Below are 22,032 nucleotides of genomic sequence, written 5' to 3' on the forward strand. Positions count from 1 at the left end.
TTTGATACCAATGTAACTATAGTTCAGCTCCTCTGTTAGTATCGATTCGGATTTAACCGACTGTATTGCGTTCTAACATAATTGCATATTTTTGTTTCAATTATTCATATTTCTGTTGTATTTCAATATAAAGCATAAAGAATAAGAATAATATTATACAAGAATATAATATCGGATCTTCTATTATTTACAATACAAGAACAAATAAGAGACGTATAGTCCTGAAATACCTTTATCTTATTTTCATTATGCATGAATTATTACAGGAATTATCGATTATGTGATTAGATCGATAAAATGAAAATTTACGTTACAGAAGAGAAAGCATTTCGCAGAAAGCAGCATTTCGTTCTGTACCAGCAAATGGACATTTGAAAATCGACAAAAGGTATTGTTTTAGATGTAATTTCGAATTTCTTTTAATTTTTATAACTGGAAAATGTAGAACGGGTCGCTGACCTGTAGTAATATTTTGCATATTAGTTATAAAGAACTTTCAACTTTATATCACGATATTAAATATCGGAACAAACGATTCGTGCCGCTTTTCCCATAAGAGATAATGTAAAATCCGGCAAGAATCAATTACTCTCTTGACGATAGTAGCGCTTCTTCTGGCGAAATCTAGAAGCTCCCTTAGAGATCCGTAGAGCGCCAATAAGTATGTGGCAAAACATTGAAACTGCTAGCCAAACAGTGGCGTCTCTTGTGGCGAAATTTGGAAGCTCCATACGGAGTGCGTACAGTGCCAATTATTACAGCGGCAGATCGCTGAAACTGCTAGCCAAATTATCGACATTCAATTTTGGCTAACAGTTTCAGTGTTTTGCCACCTACCAATTGACGCTGTACGGCCCTCGAACGGAGTTTTAAAATTGCATCGCAGGGGACGCCACGTGTCATAAACAGCGCCATTTTTAAATTTTCAACGAGCTTCGAAATCTGTACACAAGAAGTCGACCAAAGAACAATTCGATTCGAATAATGTAATAATTAAAATAAGTGTCAGCATGGTATTATTTGTACGCCATTTTATTAACAAAACTTTACGATGTAATGCTCACATGATCATGTACAAAAGCAGAACTGTATAAAAAAATAGAAAATAAATAATCAATAAAAATGTCTTTCATATTTTCTACCCTTTCTTACATTGCACATCGGTCTAGCGACTCAACTTGTTTTATAGCGAAAACCGATCTCTATAGACATCATAGGAATTTAGAATTGTCCTGAATTTTCGCTTTTAGATTCAAATGTTACAAAATTTTTCTAAAAGCTTCTTAACAAAAATTTACTTACCGCCACGAAGACGAAGTACAAGATGTAAAGTAGATTCTTTCTGAATAGTATAATCTAAAAGAGTGCGTCGTCTATCTTCAAGTTGTATTCCAGCAAAAATCAATCTTTGCTGATCTGGTGGAATGCCCTCCTTATCTTGAATTTTTGCTTTTACATTTTCACATTTTCAAACCACATCCGAGTGGTTTCAAACACAAAGTCCAAATTGCATACTAAACATTGTACTAGCATCATTTGTAGTTTATAGAAATGATTTGTTGTATTTTTAACGATTATAAAATAAAAAGATTATCAGACGAACATTTATTATTTTAGCCTATACTCTCCCTCTTTTAATTATTACAATTTTCATAAAGATAGATGACGCACGGAAATGCAAATTATTGAATAAAACAGAACCTTGCTGACCGCTTTTTTAAGGAAAAGAATATGCAAGGAACATTCTATTCATTTAGAACAAATATATTTACTAAATGCACCAAATACACTGCGATTAAATATATAAATTTATATGAATTTTTAACAAATTAAAATTTTTTCTTTCATTGTACACAGGAGATATAGTACATACGAAAGTGTTCTTATAACAAATTTTTATTTTTGTACCGAACGCGCGAATGGATACTAACATACATTACGTAAAATCTATAATTTATAAGTAAATATGAACAATGCATCACATAATAATAGCACTCCGTACTAGGCTTAACATTAAATTAAAAAAAAAATTAAAACGGCCAAAACATTTACAAGCATCGGCAATTAATTTTCCTTATATATATTAATTTTGCACGAAATTCATGGATAACTAAAGACACGTATATACTTCTGAGAGCCTATATACAATACACTTTTAAATACCCGCGTACACGTTACAGTTGAAATAATTTATTTTAGTCAAATGCACAATATAATTTATTCGTGATAATTAAATGATTATTGAATACAAAAATTATAAACTTGCATACTTCGTGATTTTAAAGAAAATGGCTACAAAATATAAGGAACTAAATTAATGATTTGAATATGACTAAATTACTAGGTGAAATAATTTCATTGTGTTTAACAAATTGAATGCTGGAAATAAAGTAGAATGGCACAGAACTGATGTTTTTCCCCCGTGTGCATTTGTATATATAAATGTATGTATTCATGGATCGTCATAACGGGACAATAGACCGCTATCAAATTTCTTTCAACGACGATTAATCCCTCCTTACTTTCTGATGCCACCACGAAGTCGGAGTACAAGATGGAGAGTAGATTCCTTTTGAATATTATAATCAGAAAGTGTGCGTCCGTCCTCAAGTTGTTTCCCGGCGAAGATCAACCTCTGCTGATCTGGAGGAATTCCCTCTTTAACCAAAATTTTCGCCTTCACGTTTTCAATAGTATCGGCCGCCTCAACTTCAAGCGTAATTGTCTTACCAGTAAGGGTCTTAACAAAGATTTGCATGCCTCCTCCACGAAGACGTAAGACAAGATGGAGAGTGGATTCCTTTTGAATGTTATAGTCGGATAGTGTTCGCCCATCCTCCAGCTGTTTTCCTGCGAATATCAGCCTCTGTTGGTCTGGAGGGATCCCCTCCTTGTCCTGAATTTTTGCTTTCACATTTTCGATAGTATCAGAGGCTTCTACTTCCAATGTAATAGTTTTACCAGTGAGGGTCTTAACAAATATTTGCATGCCTCCACGAAGACGTAAGACAAGATGGAGAGTAGACTCCTTTTGAATGTTATAGTCGGACAGTGTTCGCCCGTCTTCCAGCTGCTTTCCTGCGAAAATCAACCTCTGCTGGTCTGGAGGAATTCCCTCCTTGTCCTGAATTTTTGCTTTCACATTCTCAATAGTGTCAGAGGCTTCTACTTCCAATGTAATAGTTTTACCAGTAAGAGTCTTAACAAAGATTTGCATGCCTCCACGCAGACGTAAGACAAGATGAAGAGTGGATTCCTTTTGAATGTTATAATCGGACAGTGTTCGCCCGTCTTCCAGCTGCTTTCCTGCAAAAATCAACCTCTGCTGGTCTGGAGGAATTCCCTCCTTGTCCTGAATTTTTGCTTTAACATTTTCAATAGTGTCAGAGGATTCTACTTCCAGGGTAATAGTTTTTCCAGTGAGGGTCTTGACGAAGATTTGCATGCCACCACGCAGACGTAAGACAAGATGGAGAGTGGACTCCTTTTGGATATTATAGTCGGACAATGTTCGCCCGTCTTCCAGCTGCTTTCCTGCGAATATCAACCTCTGCTGGTCTGGAGGGATCCCCTCCTTGTCCTGAATTTTGGCTTTCACATTTTCAATAGTGTCAGAGGCTTCTACTTCCAATGTAATAGTTTTACCAGTGAGGGTCTTAACAAAGATTTGCATGCCACCACGAAGACGTAAGACAAGATGAAGTGTGGATTCCTTTTGAATGTTATAGTCGGATAGTGTTCGCCCATCTTCCAGCTGCTTGCCTGCGAAAATCAACCTCTGCTGGTCCGGAGGTATTCCCTCCTTGTCCTGAATTTTTGCTTTCACATTTTCAATAGTGTCAGAGGCTTCTACTTCCAATGTAATAGTTTTACCAGTAAGAGTCTTAACAAAGATTTGCATGCCTCCACGAAGACGTAAGACAAGATGGAGGGTGGATTCCTTTTGAATATTATAGTCGGACAGTGTTCGCCCATCTTCCAGCTGCTTTCCTGCGAATATCAACCTCTGCTGGTCTGGAGGGATTCCCTCTTTGTCCTGAATTTTTGCTTTCACATTTTCAATAGTATCAGAGGCTTCAACTTCCAATGTAATAGTTTTACCAGTGAGGGTCTTAACGAAGATTTGCATACCACCACGAAGACGTAAGACAAGATGGAGAGTGGATTCCTTTTGAATGTTATAGTCGGATAGTGTTCTCCCATCTTCCAGCTGTTTTCCTGCGAATATCAGCCTCTGCTGGTCTGGAGGGATTCCCTCCTTGTCCTGAATTTTTGCTTTCACATTTTCAATAGTGTCAGAGGCTTCTACTTCCAATGTAATAGTTTTACCAGTGAGGGTCTTAACGAAGATTTGCATGCCACCACGAAGACGTAAGACAAGATGGAGAGTGGATTCCTTTTGAATGTTATAGTCGGATAGTGTTCTCCCATCTTCCAGCTGTTTTCCTGCGAATATCAGCCTCTGCTGGTCTGGAGGGATTCCCTCCTTGTCCTGAATTTTGGCTTTCACATTTTCAATAGTGTCAGAGGCTTCTACTTCCAATGTAATAGTTTTACCAGTGAGGGTCTTAACGAAGATTTGCATGCCACCACGAAGACGTAAGACAAGATGGAGAGTGGATTCTTTTTGAATGTTATAGTCGGATAGTGTTCTCCCATCTTCCAGCTGTTTTCCTGCGAATATCAGCCTCTGCTGGTCTGGAGGGATTCCCTCCTTGTCCTGAATTTTGGCTTTCACATTTTCAATAGTATCAGAGGCTTCAACTTCCAATGTAATAGTTTTACCAGTGAGAGTCTTAACGAAGATTTGCATGCCACCACGAAGACGTAAGACAAGATGGAGAGTGGATTCCTTTTGGATATTATAATCGGACAGTGTTCGTCCGTCTTCCAGCTGCTTTCCTGCGAATATCAACCTCTGCTGGTCTGGAGGGATTCCCTCTTTGTCCTGAATTTTTGCTTTCACATTTTCAATAGTGTCAGAGGCTTCTACTTCCAATGTAATAGTTTTACCAGTGAGGGTCTTAACGAAGATTTGCATGCCTCCACGAAGACGTAAGACGAGATGGAGGGTGGATTCCTTTTGAATATTATAGTCGGACAGTGTTCGCCCATCTTCCAGCTGCTTTCCTGCAAATATCAACCTCTGCTGGTCTGGAGGGATTCCCTCTTTGTCCTGAATTTTTGCTTTCACATTTTCAATAGTATCAGAGGCTTCAACTTCCAATGTAATAGTTTTACCAGTGAGGGTCTTAACGAAGATTTGCATGCCACCACGAAGACGTAAGACAAGATGGAGAGTGGATTCCTTTTGAATGTTATAGTCGGATAGTGTTCTCCCATCTTCCAGCTGTTTTCCTGCGAATATCAGCCTCTGCTGGTCTGGAGGGATTCCCTCCTTGTCCTGAATTTTTGCTTTCACATTTTCAATAGTGTCAGAGGCTTCTACTTCCAATGTAATAGTTTTACCAGTGAGGGTCTTAACGAAGATTTGCATGCCTCCACGCAGACGTAAGACAAGATGAAGAGTGGATTCCTTTTGGATATTATAATCGGACAGTGTTCGTCCGTCTTCCAGCTGCTTTCCTGCGAATATCAACCTCTGCTGGTCTGGAGGAATTCCCTCCTTGTCCTGAATTTTGGCTTTCACATTTTCAATAGTATCAGAGGCTTCAACTTCCAATGTAATAGTTTTACCAGTGAGAGTCTTAACGAAGATTTGCATGCCACCACGAAGACGTAAGACAAGATGGAGAGTGGATTCCTTTTGAATGTTATAGTCGGATAGTGTTCGCCCATCCTCCAGCTGTTTTCCTGCGAATATCAGCCTCTGCTGGTCCGGAGGGATTCCCTCCTTGTCCTGAATTTTGGCTTTCACATTTTCAATAGTATCAGAGGCTTCAACTTCCAATGTAATAGTTTTACCAGTGAGAGTCTTAACGAAGATTTGCATGCCACCACGAAGACGTAAGACAAGATGGAGAGTGGATTCCTTTTGAATGTTATAGTCGGATAGTGTTCGCCCATCCTCCAGCTGTTTTCCTGCGAATATCAGCCTCTGCTGGTCCGGAGGGATTCCCTCCTTGTCCTGAATTTTTGCTTTCACATTTTCAATAGTGTCAGAGGCTTCTACTTCCAATGTAATAGTTTTACCAGTAAGAGTCTTAACAAAGATTTGCATGCCTCCACGCAGACGTAAGACAAGATGAAGAGTAGATTCCTTTTGAATATTATAATCGGACAGTGTTCGCCCGTCTTCCAGCTGCTTTCCTGCGAATATCAGCCTCTGCTGGTCTGGAGGGATTCCCTCCTTGTCCTGAATTTTTGCTTTCACATTTTCAATAGTGTCAGAGGCTTCTACTTCCAATGTAATAGTTTTACCAGTGAGGGTCTTAACGAAGATTTGCATGCCACCACGAAGACGTAAGACAAGATGGAGAGTGGATTCCTTTTGAATATTATAGTCAGACAGTGTTCGTCCGTCTTCCAGCTGCTTACCTGCGAATATCAACCTCTGCTGGTCTGGAGGGATCCCCTCCTTGTCCTGAATTTTGGCTTTCACGTTTTCAATAGTGTCAGAGGCTTCTACTTCCAGGGTAATAGTCTTTCCAGTGAGTGTCTTGACGAAGATTTGCATGCCTCCACGAAGACGTAAGACAAGATGGAGAGTGGATTCCTTCTGAATGTTATAATCGGACAGTGTTCGCCCATCTTCCAGTTGTTTTCCAGCGAAAATTAATCTCTGCTGGTCTGGTGGGATGCCTTCTTTATCTTGAATTTTTGCCTTCACATTTTCAATAGTATCGGCCGCCTCAACTTCCAGCGTTATAGTTTTACCAGTCAGTGTTTTAACAAAAATTTGCATGCCTCCACGAAGACGTAATACAAGATGGAGGGTTGATTCCTTTTGTATGTTATAATCTGAAAGCGTGCGTCCATCTTCTAGCTGCTTTCCTGCGAAGATCAATCTCTGTTGATCTGGTGGGATGCCTTCCTTGTCTTGAATTTTTGCTTTGACATTTTCGATTGTATCTGATGCCTCCACCTCAAGGGTTATTGTTTTCCCAGTCAGTGTCTTAACAAAGATCTGCATGTTTATCTAAAAAATAATTATATATGTTATTTATATATATAACAAGAATTTACTCTCATTTAGAGAAGTTTCTGAACATAAAACTGTCACAATAGTCTCTGCATAAAATTGCGAAATGGATGTTCTTGACCGTATTATTATATTATACTTGACATGTCGACTGCCATGTGGTTATTGTTGACCAGTAGGTCTGAAATATTTACAGTTATCCAAATAGAATGAATTCAAACAATTAACGATTTTAGTTAAACCATATATATTTTTAGAAAAAAAGAGACTGAATAAAATAAATGAGGCTGATCATCAATTTCTGCAATATGTAGTCACCTTTATTCTCCAATTCTTAATTCTTCCATTTTTCAAACCATGATTTGCAATATTTTAGAAAATATTAGAAAACTAATGAAGAAAAGCTACGTGTACCAAGGAGCTGCAAAATGTATGCACTAGGGATAAGGACACGGCCTTATGTAGCCATAATTCTTAGTATTTTTGTATTATATGTTTACAATTATGAAAATTCTCTTGCGTCTCCATGATAGCAACATGTAAATTTTTCATGGCAGTCAATGTGTTATGTGCACGATGTAGCCAAAATATATATAGATCTACACAAAGGATATGTAGGTCTATCTGTTAATTATTCATTTTCTACCAAATATAATACAATATTTTTATATTTAATTTATCCTGACAATATGCTGTATAATAAGTTGGCATCTTTAGCTATTATATGTTTATGTCAGATTGTACTCACAAATAACTACAGCAAAAAGAATTACTTATGCTTCAAAATTTATATTAATGTAATAAATAAGTCTATATAATCATTTATTCTACGTACACGATGATCTTCATCAAAAGTTTTTAATTTATAGAAGTTCTTATTGTAAATTATATATCAACTAATTTTATGTGCCTGTCACGAATAACGGTAGCTTAGTCATCGTAATTATAGTCTGGAATAGTCCAAATGTCATTCCATAATGGCGACCTTTTGATGAATCAATAACCGCCATTTTGTGTTCCAATATTACGCAGTAAAAATGCAATGTATTTTTTATAACTGCTGCTCCAGACTATTCTACGAAGTTTTTGTTCCTGTATATACGTAGTTATAGTATAACATTTGTATCTACTTGCAATAAATCTAATTATAAGTCTTCCCACATTGTATTTGATCTTGACGGTCGAGTTCATTTTTCAAGGCAATATGTGACCCATTCCGTTGCTTACCTTCACCTTTTCATGAACAATAGAACTAATAATCTGAGACTACGAAAAAATCGGTAAAAAATGGAATCAAAATTAACCGAAAATCTGAATTCATTAACGAGGAAATTAATGTCAGCAATAATAAATTGATTACTATTTTATCACATAAGTAAATGCGTTGTATGTACACGTATGTACGTGACGTACATTATATTATACATCGTATAAAAAGTTCTTACCTTGTAAAGCAGCAAAAATTTTCTCGAAAGTTCAGTAAAACTGTCTCTTTTCTCAACGAATCGCTGAATAGTTCTCGTACGACTGAATAGTTCTTCAGAACTGATCAGAAGCAGGAACGGGCGTTCCTTTTGTTACTGACGGAATACCGTACTGATCATGCGCAGATATATCACGAGATTTCAGCGAAAGAGCTTATTGGACCAATTTTCTACCGTCATTGGCTACGTGACGTTGTCACATCTGATTGGTTCTAAACACAAAGAGTAAATCCACTAATCATTGCATATACGTTCAATATACATAATTCATTGTACTTGGATTATTTATATAAATCACTTGCTATATTTTTGTTGTTCTTAAAATAATGCAACTTACTAGATGAACAATTTTTATTTTGACCTGCTTTCTCTTGTAATCTTCACATCTTCATAAAGATAGATGTAGCACATAAATGAAAATTATTGATCAGAAGACCTTCCTGACTTTATTTTTTATAAGGATATATTTTCTAAGATTCATTCAGTTCATTTGAAATTAATATTATGTATTAATAATGATTAAATCTAGCTTTAAGAAAATTTAAGATTAATTTCAATGTAGTATAATTTAGGTTATGTCAAAAGTAAGATACAATGATATCAATTTGTGATGAGCAAAGACACAAAGAACAAAGAAAAGCTGATTCAAAATAGATAACTTTCATAAACTGTTTATCAATGTCAGAACTGCGTAAAATTATACAGAACTAGTCATCGACAAAGACTGAAATTTTCAGTGTCATGGTATGTTCCAAAGTAGCATTTTCCTGATGCAATTATTCTGAATGTGACGAAATTTCACAATGTAAGGAATATTATTGAAAGATAATATTAAAATTTTATTAAATATTTAGAACGATTATTCGTACTGACTTTAGGCAGTACGTACTATTAACAAATTTTTAATTTTATTTACACGGATTTTTAAGAATTCATCGTAAAAGTATATAAATATATATATATATATATATATATATATATATATGTATATGTATTTGAAAGAATATATTGAACTGATCCATGAAAAAGATGTATTTATTTATGGAATAATATTTAAACAATTCTAAATTACTTACCAGTCATTTATAAATAGATATGAACAATGTACCACATAAATATTCTATTTCGTTGTAGAGTTGCTGTTAAAAAAAAATAAAATAACTGAATGATTTACAACCGTCGGCAATTAATTTTTGTTTATGTAATTATTTTGTATGAAATACATAGCAAGTTCGAAAACATGCTTTTGCTTATGACAGTCTATATACATCTTTAATTTTAATGTTCATTATTAACATTAAAATAATCGATTTTATTCAAATGCACAATTATATAATTTGTAATTATTAACTGTTCGTTAGCGTAAAAAAAAACAAAATTAAATGAAAACTCGCAGACTTTATGACTTTTTTAAAACTTACATCAAAAGTTTAGGAATGAAATTAATAACTTTATTAGGACCAAATTTTTAGTGAAATAATTTCATTATATTTAGAATATTAGAAATAAAGTAGAATGGCACAAAAATGGTATTTTTTCTTTGTGTGTAAATGTGCGCATATACGATGACTCTCGTTAATATTCGGACACTATTTAAAACGCATTTATTTTCTTAAAACTAGAATAACTTTTTTAAAACTGGAATAAACGATTTGAATTTTTTTTAGATGATAAAGGGACTAATATATGACTAAACTACTTTGTTACAATTTTGCTATTACTTGAAATGACAAAACAAAATAAAAGTTTCTCGTTTTTTAACTTTTTTATGCGAGCCTATAAAGAAAATCTAAAAAAGTGCGTTTTGTAGATCTCAATAATTTATGTGCATGCTGAAAATTTCATCGGTTAACGGAAAGTTAAGTTACAAACGTTAAAAGATTGTAAAAATTGCAAATTTTTCACACTTATTCATCTAGTGTAAAAAATTAGGGCAAGACTATGATTTTTGTGATTTTTAATTGTTCACAACTCATACTGAGGTCAATCGATTTTTGTGTAATTTTTAAAATACGTTTTTTAGATTTTCGTTATAGGTTCAGATAAAAAATTAAAAAACTAGAGTTTTTTTATCTTCTTTCGTCATTCTAAGAAATAGCAAAATTTAAAAAAAGCATTCTAGTTATTGTCTCGTAAACTGGTCGCTCAATCATCTAAAAAAAGTTCAAATCGTTTAGTCCAATTCTAAAATAATTATTGCGTTTTGGAAAGTGTTCGAACATTAACGGGAATTGGTGTATATGTACGTATACATATATACATATATTCACGAATAGTTATCAACGGAAGAATCTATTGATTTTCGGCATACTGGTCAATTCTTAATACTGAACAAATAAAATATATTTAAATTGAAAATTCCTCAAGGCTCTACACACATTTATTTTTGCAGGTTACAGGGGCTAAGCGAGGAAAGTTTGCGAATTTTCTTTGTAAAAAAAACACCTGCAAACATACAGCATACTGTTACATTAATATTTGGTTCAAAAGACAATAAATTAAGAATACATATGTCATGTAGCTCGAGTATGTACAAATACATTTTCAATAATACTGTAAAATAGGAAACGAAAGGTGGTTACTACTGTGGCTACTACTGCTTTACTGTATATTGATTTTTAAGCGCGTGTCAGTTCGATCAAGAAAGGAAATTAATATAAATCATATTATTCCTAGAAAGTACAAGATCGTAAGAAAAATGACGGGATTAAATCAGTGAACACGTGTATTGAATAGACTAGTTGCACCAAACAGAATCAATATGCCACATCAATTTCATAACTCATACGTAAATTAAATTTTGATTAACTCTAAATGTATCTTCTAATATATTTATTGGAAAATTAATACAAAATATCAGTCTCAGTTCTGCTCGGTGCTATCCAAAAATAAAGTAACTTCTTTTGTATAATGAGTGTTCGTTCTTGTAAAAAATTACCTAGTAACCATAATCATACGATTTGAGTGCTATTGTGTGTGTGGCCTTCATATTATGGAGGATTTATCATTAGACCGATTTGTTATTTAAAAAAAATCGCTTATGCTACATATGCAAAGGAATATGGTAGTGAAAAAAATACTTATACTTATCGCATGCATGTTCGATTTATTCAAAGAGGATTTGCATGTGTACAACAGAAGATCCATACACTGTGTCAGAAATTTATTTTAATACGAACATTTTAAAATGTTACTCAACTTCCTGTAAGATTCTTGGTAAACAAAACTGCAGTAAATATTAGGAATTCTTGACACGTGCACTTAACCCTCATTGGACAGCAAAGCGTCTATTTCAATAATCGACTTGCAATTCTGCTTTCTCGGAATCTTCTGCGTGAATTAATATACGCGACGTGAACATACGACTTATCAGGTGCAGGAAACATACTGCACTTTTTACGACTACACACACAACATACACACGAATTCTCAATAGAAACTAACCTATAGATAACACGTTCACAGTTCAGATATGTAAACTCAAATATAGATAAAGGCGATGGTTTCTTTAAAGATCAATAATAAAGCAGTCTTCTTTTCCATAGACTGTAATGCTGTGTTATTGTACTAAATTCAAAAAAAGCTTTTCGGCTAATTTTATTTGCGATATGATTTATTAAATTTTTTGTTTGAAATCGTCATGATCCATAGATGGGACACGGGACTGTGAACGTGTTAACTTCAAAACTTATAAATGTTTATTTTTACCATCATTTCTATTAAACTCCTCCATCATATATTGTGACTTTGAAATATAGCTAAGTAAGTAATTCAAACTAATTAACGCATTTATCATTTTCTTCGACAAAATTCTAGTGCTGGAACTAATCGTACCAATTGCCTGTTTGGGAAAGATCTTATGTCTTCTTCAAGAGTTTTTTACATACTAACATAATTGCAAAAATGTCATTCTTATAAATTCTAGAAACAACAAGATTTATAACTTGCCGTTAACATCGAAATGTTTCATGAAATAAATCTAAGATGAATTAAGTTTGAAGAAATAACGTGCCCTTACACACGTTCGAAACCTATTTTAAATTTAAAGTACTTGCAAGAATGCAAGTAATACATTATTTACTTCCTTCAAACGTTGGACTTACTACTAGTAGGAAGGTGAAGAATCCATAATGTTATCGTATGTATAAGATAAAGTCAAGGTATATAATGATATAATCTGATTTAATCATTTCCTTTCGCCATTAAAATTATGATTGCGAATTAAAATTATGCCACTAGTTGTCCAAAGAAATACCTACACTCGAAACAGTTGTCGCAATATAGTAATAGGTCATTAATTCTGATCTAAACTTTGACATCTTCCCAGTATAGACAGGTTTCATTGAACAAGCAATTGACACGAGGAAAATTTGTTTCTTATGCTATATAAGTTATGAGTAAATCGGTAAAGCGAATATTTTGGTAGATCTATTTGGAGTCCGTCTCCATTTTGATCTCCTCTGCTTTTTTATCTTTTTTTGAAGCTTCACTGTCCGTTCCTTCTCCATTACTATTGTCGCGTCTTCGCTTTCTGGCGAATCGTCCTTTATATTTAGGTGGAGGAAGTTGTTCCATACCAAGGACTTTATGGATCTGACGGAACGCAACTAATCGCAAAGCGTGTTGCGCTGAAGCAGTTATATCTTCTCTTTGTTGATTTGTCATATTACCAATTGCATCAACTGGTTCCTTCTCACATGGATCAGACAATCCTGTACGAAAATATCATAGATAAATATTGTAGTCTATTCTAAAATCTGAATAATTTTTAATATACTAGATTTAATATACTCAGATTGCCAAATCATCTATGCTGTATCATGAAGTATTCATAGTGAGGAAAAAGTTGAAATACTCGACTTTAAAATCAACAATGAAATTCACGATACGCTCAGTCTCGTCATCTTTATCATCATTTTTTACATTGAATCACTTTGAAGAAGTTGAATTTGTTTCGCTAATTATTGCAATTGACAAATATCAAAGAGTACCTGGGCTTCCAGGAAGCAATATTCCTCCAGCAACACATTCGAGGAGTCTTCGTAAAGCTTCTCCTGGACTGAGAGGTCCGCCAGCAGTGCTTATCACTTTCTCCGTCAATAGTTCCAAAGCCTAGGAAGTATTAGATAATCATTTAATTTTGCTTATATATTAAACTACCAACACATTCAAAGAGAAAGGATGGGAAATAGTTTAGTGTTATGTAAAAAAAAGTAAGAGTTTATATTACAGTTAAAACATGCAATAAGTATATAAAAATTTTGAAGTAAAAAGTAAATATATTAGAAAAATTATTCAATACTAACCCATGGGTTCAGTGGTCCCCAGGTGGGTACGCGGTTACAAAGATCACGCATTATGCGAATGACCATAACACAGCTCTGCAGCGATGTAGCTCTAGCCTGTTAAATATGAGTAATGCTTTAGTACTCACAATGTAATATATTCATTAAAGTCTCTGAGTCTTCTGAAGATGCGACGCCCTAAACTACTTTTAATTTGCTTTGTGTGGGCTTTAGCTATCCTCCCAGCCTCGTGCCTATAACCCCTAGAGTATTAGCCCATATCAAAATTATCGGGTGTTTATTAATTACTTCCTGAATAATACCTAACATAATATTTAAAAAAAACGTACAGCGTATTCGAAAAAAATGTACACTCGACAATGTGCCAAATAGACTTCTTGAACTTATAACTGGAAAAACACCCGATATAGTTATGACACCACTGTGTGTTTGTGCTTGTCTGTCTTGTAACATTCAACAGTGCGTACAACGCACATTGTGTAGAAAGCATAGAATAAGATACATATTTATAAAGTACAAAGATGCTAATGTTAAGAACTTCTAAGACAGACCTAGAACAGACTCAGTCTAGGCTACAATGCATTAAGGTTAAATCCAGAATAATGAATAAGCTTATCCATAAGCATCATAAAGCAGTTGTGCATTATAAACAAAACAAACAAAACTACATTCTTTGAAGAAAAGTTACATACTTTGAAATGGCTTTTCGCAAATAGTTTGCTATTATTCTGGATGTTGATGATTGAAAGTAAAGCAAATGTAAGTTTTCAGTGTGCATCAATGTATTAATTGCTACAGTTCACACTTACATAATGCTTAAACTTCTTGTCTGAGACAATCTGATTACACGTCGAATGTTACTGCTTCATAAAATATATTGCATATATATACATATCTTTTTGTTCGAAAGCAATTGCCAATAACCAAATGTTGCCACTGTCGCTCACATAGAATATCTATGATAGCAAACAACTCTACGTAACCTAATGGTTATTTTTCATAAAAATTCATCAGTGGACAAATTGGATTGGCAGACATAAAGAATGTGAACATCAAACGTGATCAAATAAATGTTTCAGACAAAATCATATCAACAAGAAGATGATAATAAAAATAAAATTTGTCACAAGGCTGGAAGTTCTAAGACTGCTCTTTTTGGCGGACAGAGAGAGAGGACAACTTGCACGCGTTTCGCGTATTTAGGAAAAAATAACAGAAAACAATCGTTTAGTGCCAACAAAAATGGCACCGACAATTCGAGATCTTGAACTGAGAGTTGATTGATTCAAACCTGAAACCACTTGGCATGCCTGAGTGCAGCTAAAGCCTCCAAACACTTAGCCTTGGGAAGTACATCTGGTGGATCTGGTTTCGTCACAGCGGGGGCCGTGGGTGTTGTTTGCGGTTGAGCAGCTCCCTGTTGCTGCTGTCCAGCATTATCTGAGATTCCAACAAAGAAAGCACAACACGCTTAGACAACACTTAGAGTGTTTGATCATGCCCAATTTGGGTTTTCCCTCTATGATTATACTTTAGCTCAAGCAGATTAATTGCTTGAGGACTATAGCCTACAACATTCTCATCAAAACAAAAATAAACCTAATCGAATGTAGTACGCGACAATGTTGAGTTACTTCCATTTCTGTACGTCCTTTTACGCAATCGAATATGTTCGAAAAGAACGACCGACGGTTCTCACTCGAAGTGATAACGTTACTCAGAATCGAATACGGAAAGTAACATTATCAAAAGAATCGTCGGTTAGAATGTAGAATTTACTACGCATTGTACAGCATACGTACAACATTCGATGATAGAGGGTTGTTTCATTTTAGATTATCTATGCATGATCAAAAAGTCCATAGTTTTAAGATTGCCTCAGCGTTGTTTCCTCATACCAAAAGCGTGTCCACGTTCATTGTTAGCATACTCTTCTTTACTGGAGACTCCAGCTCTATTTATTGTATGACTTATAGAATGTGTTACTACGAGATAACTTAAACTGAAGAAAAACGTCTTAACCGTATCAAGTTTACGCTCTCTCTTTTCCGTTAAAATTTAATGACTTATTGTGATACTTTTATGTACGCTCTTACATTGTATATCTTTTTTATTATTATTTTTTTTATACGGTTTATTAACCATATGTCAATCGTGGACACACCAAATTGCAGCTGCATTAGAAAGGGAAGGAATTTTGTATGTTAGAGCGTATATACATTGACAACCGTTGAAGTCCGTGGCTGCCCCTGCATCTTCCTGGTGCTTAAAAAATTTACAAAAAAGCTTTTGGGCCATGAAAAGAACAAACGTAATTCCGAAACAACGCGTGTTTGAGAAAAGAGCATGAAAATAAAAGACGTTTTCTGTAAAATTGTTAAAATACATTACGTACACATAGTTATCCTTTTCTTGGCCACTATGAAAATGTAAAACGTTCAAATTACCTGCAACAGCTGCTGGTTTAGGAGTTTCACGCATTAAAGGACTAGTGAGTGTTACACTGACAGTCACACTGCCTCCAGAAACTGTTAAAGCAGCTGATTCCGGATGTTTCCCAACATTGTAGGTATCTTCGGGAGCTACGATCTTCAATTGAGCCGGGAGAATTTCAGCAACTTTATTTAATAACGTCCTGAAAAGAACAATACGGTAAAGATACAAGTAAACGTATAAGTAATGTAACAATAGCTATGACTAACCGTGTTGGTTTCTCTGCACAGAGAACTACTAGACAAACATGGTTATCACCAGATAGAAGAAGTCCCTTTGCCAAATTTCCGACACGCATGACGCCCCTAAGTATTCTCGAATCTTCTTTCTCTTTTTGGAACGAAAATAAATTGCCGTCACTACCATCTTCTTTCTGTGGGGTTGTATTTTTCTTTTTATCTGAATCTTCTTTTGCTTTTACTGTATCTGCATTTAATTGTTGTTGCTGTTGAACAGGTACCGCCGGGGTTGCTGGTGCAGCATTTGTAGTTACCGGACTTGCAGTTTTCTTTCCTGCAATTATTAGTAATAGTGTAATTAATCTTCTTTAATATAAAGGTAACAAATCAATAAGAAAACTTCAAGTAATTACCAGCTTCTGCTAAAGTATCAGATACGAATTTCAATGCTTTCTCTGTATCTGACACTATCTTCTGAACTGCCAGCAATTCCTGTTCCTTCGGATAAATATTTGTGTGATGAGCTAATACATGCTTGTCATCAGATGAATCTGGTCTGCGCTGAGGACCAGGGAACATCATCATCGGAGGTGGTCCTGGGAAAGGTCGTGGCATTGGTGGAGCTCCTGGTCCACGTCCGTAACGTCGATACCATTCATAATACTCGCATTCTTCTTCATACCGTCGACGTTCTTCCCAATACATCATTTCTTCATCCATCATTGGACCCATTGGCCCTAATTGACTAATTTCTTCACGACGTCGTATATATTCGTCACGCATCTGTTGTCTGCGTAGTTTTTCTTCTAACAATTTCCTTTGTTTCAAACTTGGTTTCATGTCAACAACTAGATCTGGATTAACTTTCTTTTTGTAAGCAAATCTATGTCGCCTTCCTTTCATGTGCATGTCTTTGGCATTAGGATCATTAAATCTGCATTCGCAAAGCTTACAATTGAAACTTATAATTTTTCCATCTTCAGATTTATTCTCCTCTATGTATTCTTGACCAACTGGTTGAATATCTTTCTCATCAACAGCAGCCTCCTCTACGGTCTCTTCCGCTGTTACTTCATCTGCTTTAATTTCCGCAGTTTGGTTCTGGTTCACAGTGCCCAAGTTTCCAGCTGTAAAAAGAACATCATTGTGATTATAAATAAAATTAAATGCTCAAATATTTCATATGAATTTAAGTATTAGATATATTCGAACATGAAATACTTACAAGCAACAAAATTAATTTTAGGTGTGGCCGTTATCGTAGGCTTCTTAGTACCAGTAGTTTTGACAGTAGCTACAGGTTTTGGGTTCAAAACAGTTGGGTCTGCACTTGGTATGGGTTTTCCAAGTTTTGTGTGTAGTTTAACAACTTTCTGATGCTTGGCACCTCTGATGTGAGCAGCGTATGCATCATTTCCAGTGCAAGTGACATCACAAAGCTCACATCGTAGACTGTTTCCTGCTCCGCGTGCTGGTGGTTGTTGTGGTACTTTTAGAGAGGCTTCCTTCTTCTTATGTTTCTGTCCCTCCAAATGCTCGCGATATGTCTGCGGCCCAGCACAGCTGATCTTACAGACATCGCAATAGTGAAGCTGTTGAGGTTTGGGGGGCTGTTTGGGCCGCATTGCCTTCATCGCTCCCCCTGCAGCGCCAAATGTTTTCCGTGGGTAGCCCTGCCAACCTCCAGTCTTCTGGTTAGTCGAATTGCTGTTTGCACTCTGTTGGGCTACATACATAGTCGCAGCGCTATATAGCGCTGCGTCGTAGCCGGAATACGTTGTACTCGCCGTTTCTAAGGGAAATGAAATTGAAACCTCAAACTTTGGAGGAGTCAATTCTTGGTATTCATGGAACCATCCTACTAACTTGTACTTATCGGTACAAGTATTTTATACATTCGACTGAATATTTGAAAGTACTGTATATACTATTCTGAATGTTCTATATAATACTAAATTTATATTCATCTTTCAATTCGCAAATACATTCCATTCTACTAAATTTCCAAACTATGTACGGTTATACTAACTATGTACGGTTTGAAACATTAGTAGAATTATATATTTGCGTACATGAATAATTCAATAGCCGGAGGATCAATTTCATATTATATTAGTGCCTACATCACGGTTAACAGGACGTTCACACAGGATTTTGAAATTTGGCGACAATTAGACACAATTATGTGAATATATATTACAATAAACACTTACTATTTGTTGCTGTCGATGGTGTCGCAGCAGGAGTAGCTGGCGCAGTGTATCCCGAAGAGTATGTAGCACTCTGTGTCGGATTAGATTGCTGATAGGCAGTACTGGACGCCTGATATGTTTTAGCTTGTCCAGTAGTAGTAGCTTGCCTCGCTGTGCCTGTGTAAGCACTGGTTGTACTATACGCAGGCTTCGCTGCTTGGTAATGAGTTTCTGTAGTAGTATAAGTTGCAGCTGCTGCTGCAGGTTGTTGATAATATGTCTTAGTAGCGTCGTATGTTGCTGCAGGTGCAGCACGTCCGTAACCGTAGTCGTAAGTTTGGGCCACAGTACCAGGGTTGGCAGCTAGAAGAATGAAAATCGCATGCAATTCGACTGACACGATTAACTATCAACTCGAAAACTGCAAATGATAAAATTACCAGCGTAAGTGGTCCCTGTAGCAGCTGCAGCGGCTGCCGCTTGGTAAGTTTCGTAACCTGTAGCCGCGGCGGCAGCGGGTCGTTGAGTATACGTGGCGGCGGTTGCCGCTGGAGTTACAGCGTATCCTGCTTGACCAGTTTGATAAGCGGCTGCACTGGTCGCTCTATTCGAAAGAATAAATATATTTTGTTACGCACGAGGTATAAAATGAGAACTGGAAACGGGCAAAACGAAAAAGACCTCTATCGGATCCGTGCCCGGGAGAGACGCTCGATGGACGCTCTAACTCTCAGCAAAAAATGGCGGCCAAGCCGGCTGGGCTCTCGCGTGCACCGATTTTAACGAACATTTATTACTCCCGCCAACGTAGTTACCGTCGCGATTTTTTGATAAACTTAACACTAGCTACTTAATAATTATGGTATGCAATCGATTTCGTACCCATATTGCGTTCCGCCGTGAGTAAACCCAAAATAATTGTTCTGAGCCATCCTTCCTCGCAGAGAATCCCGGAAAGAAGGACAATGGAGGAAGTTGTAGGGCGTGCCACGAACTCGATAGAATGGCGGCGCTGCCGCGGCTCCTATTGGTTATTCTGTTGGAGCCGGGCGCAACAATTGCAAGAATGCCGCGCCCTCAGTGGCCGCTTCCACGAGAACCCTGCGTCGTCCTCCGACAAACTACCTCCGCGCAAATCAACGCGCTACCGTACTAGCCAGAGAACTACCGCGAGAAAGTATTCACGAAGCGGACAAATGTATACGGTTAATTGGAACTTAACTTACTGCGTGTTTGTCGTTATCTCCGTTTTCCGGTGTAGTATGTAGTTTGCGAAATTTTCGCGGCTGATGAGTGTTGCGACGAACGTCCGGCGTGCGCAAGGAAGGGCTAGTTTGCCGGCGACGCGTGCGTTTAACGAATTTTTTTAGCGCCCCCTGCCAGCAACTTACTGCAACATATTACTATACACATACATACGTATATAGTGGAATTGAAGCGCACTCTAGTAGACTTTATGTATTACCAATTCTAATGGACTTCTTTCCGACTCGTACAACAAATTTCAACGTTATCTTCTTTAGTACGTCGACATATAGTTCAAGTAGTATTTCATCTTCGTTCAACGACATCGTTCAACATGCCGCCACAATTAGCAACGAAAAAGCATGCTAAATATTTTCAAAGGTTACTGCAAGTGGTGCCCAGTCGTTTGGCAGACCATGATTATTCCAGACTAGCTATAGCTTTCTTTGCTATATCAGGACTTGATATATTAAATTGCTTAAATGATCTTAGCAAAGAAACGAAACTAGAAGCAATTGAGTGGATCTATAGGCTACAAGTTACCGGAGCTGGGGCACGTTCTGGTTTCCAACCATCTACGATGATACCAAAGGATGTTCCAAAATACCAGTGTGGTCATTTAGCAATGACTTATCTTGGACTTGTCACCCTTCTAATTCTTGGAGATGACTTAAGCAGAGTGGACAGAAAGTCTATTATCGAGGGTCTACGAGCTTGTCAAAATACAGATGGATCTTTCGTAGCTGTTATAATAGATAGCAACAGCGAGAATGAAAGCGACATGCGATTTCTTTACTGCGCTTGTTGTATATCCAGCATCTTAAATGATTGGTCAGGAGTAGACAAAGTGAAAACCATTGACTACATTTTAAACAGTATTGTAAGTCTTCATCTTTATTCATTTTCAGTTTGCTTATAAAGAGTATTAACAAAAACTGGCTTTGTTTACTTAATTTTATCATAGCACAATATCTCAACAATAATTATAGTCATATGATGGAGCAATGGGACAAGGACCTGGCCTTGAATCACACGGAGGATCTACATTCTGTGCTGTAGCTAGTCTATTTCTCATGAATGAGCTTCACAATGTCCTGACAAACGATCAATTAAATAGACTAAGAAGATGGTGCCTCATGAAACAAGATAGTGGATTTCATGGACGACCTGGAAAACCGTCTGATACTTGCTACAGTTTTTGGGTTGGCGCGACCCTACAAATGCTCGATGTTAACAAGTTTTCAGACCCCGATGAGAACAGAGCATTTCTTCTTGAAACTCAAGATAACATTACAGGAGGATTGGCAAAATGTGCTGATAGCCATCCCGATCCTCTTCATACATACTTAGGTATATAAGAATTACTACCAACATAAGATCATTAATTTTCTAAATCAATAGAAATTTATAATATTAAACTTTCTTGCTTCTAGGTATATGTGGTCTAAGCTTATTGGGAGAATCTGGTTTATGTATATTAAATGCTGCTTTTAATATCTCCGATAGAGCATATAAACATTTATTAAAACTGCACGAAGTATGGTAATGTTATAAACATTTATGTAAAGTACTTGCAACAACTAAATACCATATCAAGCGCACAGAAATAATATGTGGAAGAAAAAAGTAACAGTTTTGCATTTTGCCTCCAATGTTTACGTAGTTCTTACAGGCTCTCTGTGCAGAGAACCATTTATTCTAAAAATGTCAATTAAGAAGAATATTATGATTTCGTAATGCGTAATTAATGCTTTTGTTTCAACTATATCGTTTAATTACTAAAGGTCTAGAAAGCACATGCCAGAAGTGAAAATAAAACTAGCAGCATAACTAAAACACAGCAAAGTGTCATTATATACAAATTTTAAAAGTTATAATAAAACAATAAATATATGTATGAGCATTTGTAATTTTTATTTTATCCTTCTGTAAAACCTTATATACCAATGAAAACAAATATTCTCCTATATTAAACTGTAACGTATTCTAAAATTTGAATTTTCAATCATTTTCATCACTTTCTCCATTTTC

The 22,032-nt window shown here is 36.1% G+C and overlaps 3 protein-coding genes across 6 annotated transcripts; 1 reads left to right on the forward strand and 2 right to left on the reverse strand.

Annotated features, from left to right (window-relative positions):
* Nucleotides 1–1,743: 1,743 nt before the first annotated feature.
* On the reverse strand, nucleotides 1,744–8,704 carry Ubi-p63E (Polyubiquitin-63E). Of its 3 annotated transcripts, none has more exons than XM_076520187.1 (3): nucleotides 8,548–8,704; nucleotides 2,731–7,099; nucleotides 1,744–2,643 (listed from the first exon to the last, which is right to left on the reverse strand). In XM_076520187.1, the coding sequence occupies exons 2-3, from the start codon at nucleotides 7,091–7,093 to the stop codon at nucleotides 2,519–2,521; spliced, it is 4,488 nt and encodes a 1,495-aa protein (XP_076376302.1). In that variant the 5' UTR covers nucleotides 7,094–7,099; nucleotides 8,548–8,704; the 3' UTR covers nucleotides 1,744–2,518. The 3 variants fall into 3 exon arrangements, with proteins under 3 accessions (XP_076376302.1, XP_076376301.1, XP_076376300.1); XM_076520186.1 differs by having other exon boundaries at nucleotides 1,744–2,658; XM_076520185.1 differs by having other exon boundaries at nucleotides 1,744–7,099.
* Nucleotides 8,705–10,931: 2,227 nt separating this feature from the next.
* On the reverse strand, nucleotides 10,932–19,857 carry Zn72D (Zinc-finger protein 72D). 2 transcript variants are annotated; one of them, XM_033486205.2, is made up of 11 exons: nucleotides 19,639–19,857; nucleotides 19,197–19,360; nucleotides 18,778–19,119; nucleotides 17,790–18,245; nucleotides 16,978–17,691; nucleotides 16,595–16,898; nucleotides 16,340–16,527; nucleotides 15,184–15,332; nucleotides 13,893–13,988; nucleotides 13,578–13,698; nucleotides 10,932–13,298 (listed from the first exon to the last, which is right to left on the reverse strand). In XM_033486205.2, the coding sequence occupies exons 1-11, from the start codon at nucleotides 19,686–19,688 to the stop codon at nucleotides 13,015–13,017; spliced, it is 2,868 nt and encodes a 955-aa protein (XP_033342096.2). In that variant the 5' UTR covers nucleotides 19,689–19,857; the 3' UTR covers nucleotides 10,932–13,014. The 2 variants fall into 2 exon arrangements, with proteins under 2 accessions (XP_033342096.2, XP_033342095.2); XM_033486204.2 differs by having other exon boundaries at nucleotides 17,790–18,356.
* Nucleotides 19,858–19,975: 118 nt separating this feature from the next.
* betaggt-I (geranylgeranyl transferase type-1 subunit beta) lies at nucleotides 19,976–21,904 on the forward strand. The gene is made up of 3 exons (XM_033486206.2): nucleotides 19,976–20,881; nucleotides 20,991–21,351; nucleotides 21,435–21,904. The coding sequence occupies exons 1-3, from the start codon at nucleotides 20,336–20,338 to the stop codon at nucleotides 21,545–21,547; spliced, it is 1,020 nt and encodes a 339-aa protein (XP_033342097.1). The 5' UTR covers nucleotides 19,976–20,335; the 3' UTR covers nucleotides 21,548–21,904.
* Nucleotides 21,905–22,032: the final 128 nt, after the last annotated feature.

Source organism: Megalopta genalis, chromosome 3 (genome assembly GCF_051020955.1).
Source record: "Megalopta genalis isolate 19385.01 chromosome 3, iyMegGena1_principal, whole genome shotgun sequence".
Taxonomy (NCBI): Eukaryota; Metazoa; Arthropoda; class Insecta; order Hymenoptera; family Halictidae; genus Megalopta; species Megalopta genalis.

Bases quoted from the DNA above. Each gene is read 5' to 3' on its own strand.
- Ubi-p63E (XM_076520185.1), bottom strand. From the start codon at position 7,093: ATGCAGATCTTTGTTAAGACACTGACTGGGAAAACAATAACCCTTGAG.
- Zn72D (XM_033486204.2), bottom strand. From the start codon at position 19,688: ATGGCTCAGAACAATTATTTTGGGTTTACTCACGGCGGAACGCAATAT. The intron at 19,361-19,638 runs GTACGAAATCGA...TCTTTCGAATAG, and splicing joins CACGGCGGAACGCAATATGG to AGCGACCAGTGCAGCCGCTT. The intron at 19,120-19,196 runs GTAATTTTATCA...TCATTCTTCTAG, and splicing joins TACAGGGACCACTTACGCTG to CTGCCAACCCTGGTACTGTG.
- betaggt-I (XM_033486206.2), top strand. From the start codon at position 20,336: ATGCCGCCACAATTAGCAACGAAAAAGCATGCTAAATATTTTCAAAGG. The intron at 20,882-20,990 runs GTAAGTCTTCAT...CAATAATTATAG, and splicing joins ACTACATTTTAAACAGTATT to TCATATGATGGAGCAATGGG. The intron at 21,352-21,434 runs GTATATAAGAAT...TCTTGCTTCTAG, and splicing joins TCCTCTTCATACATACTTAG to GTATATGTGGTCTAAGCTTA.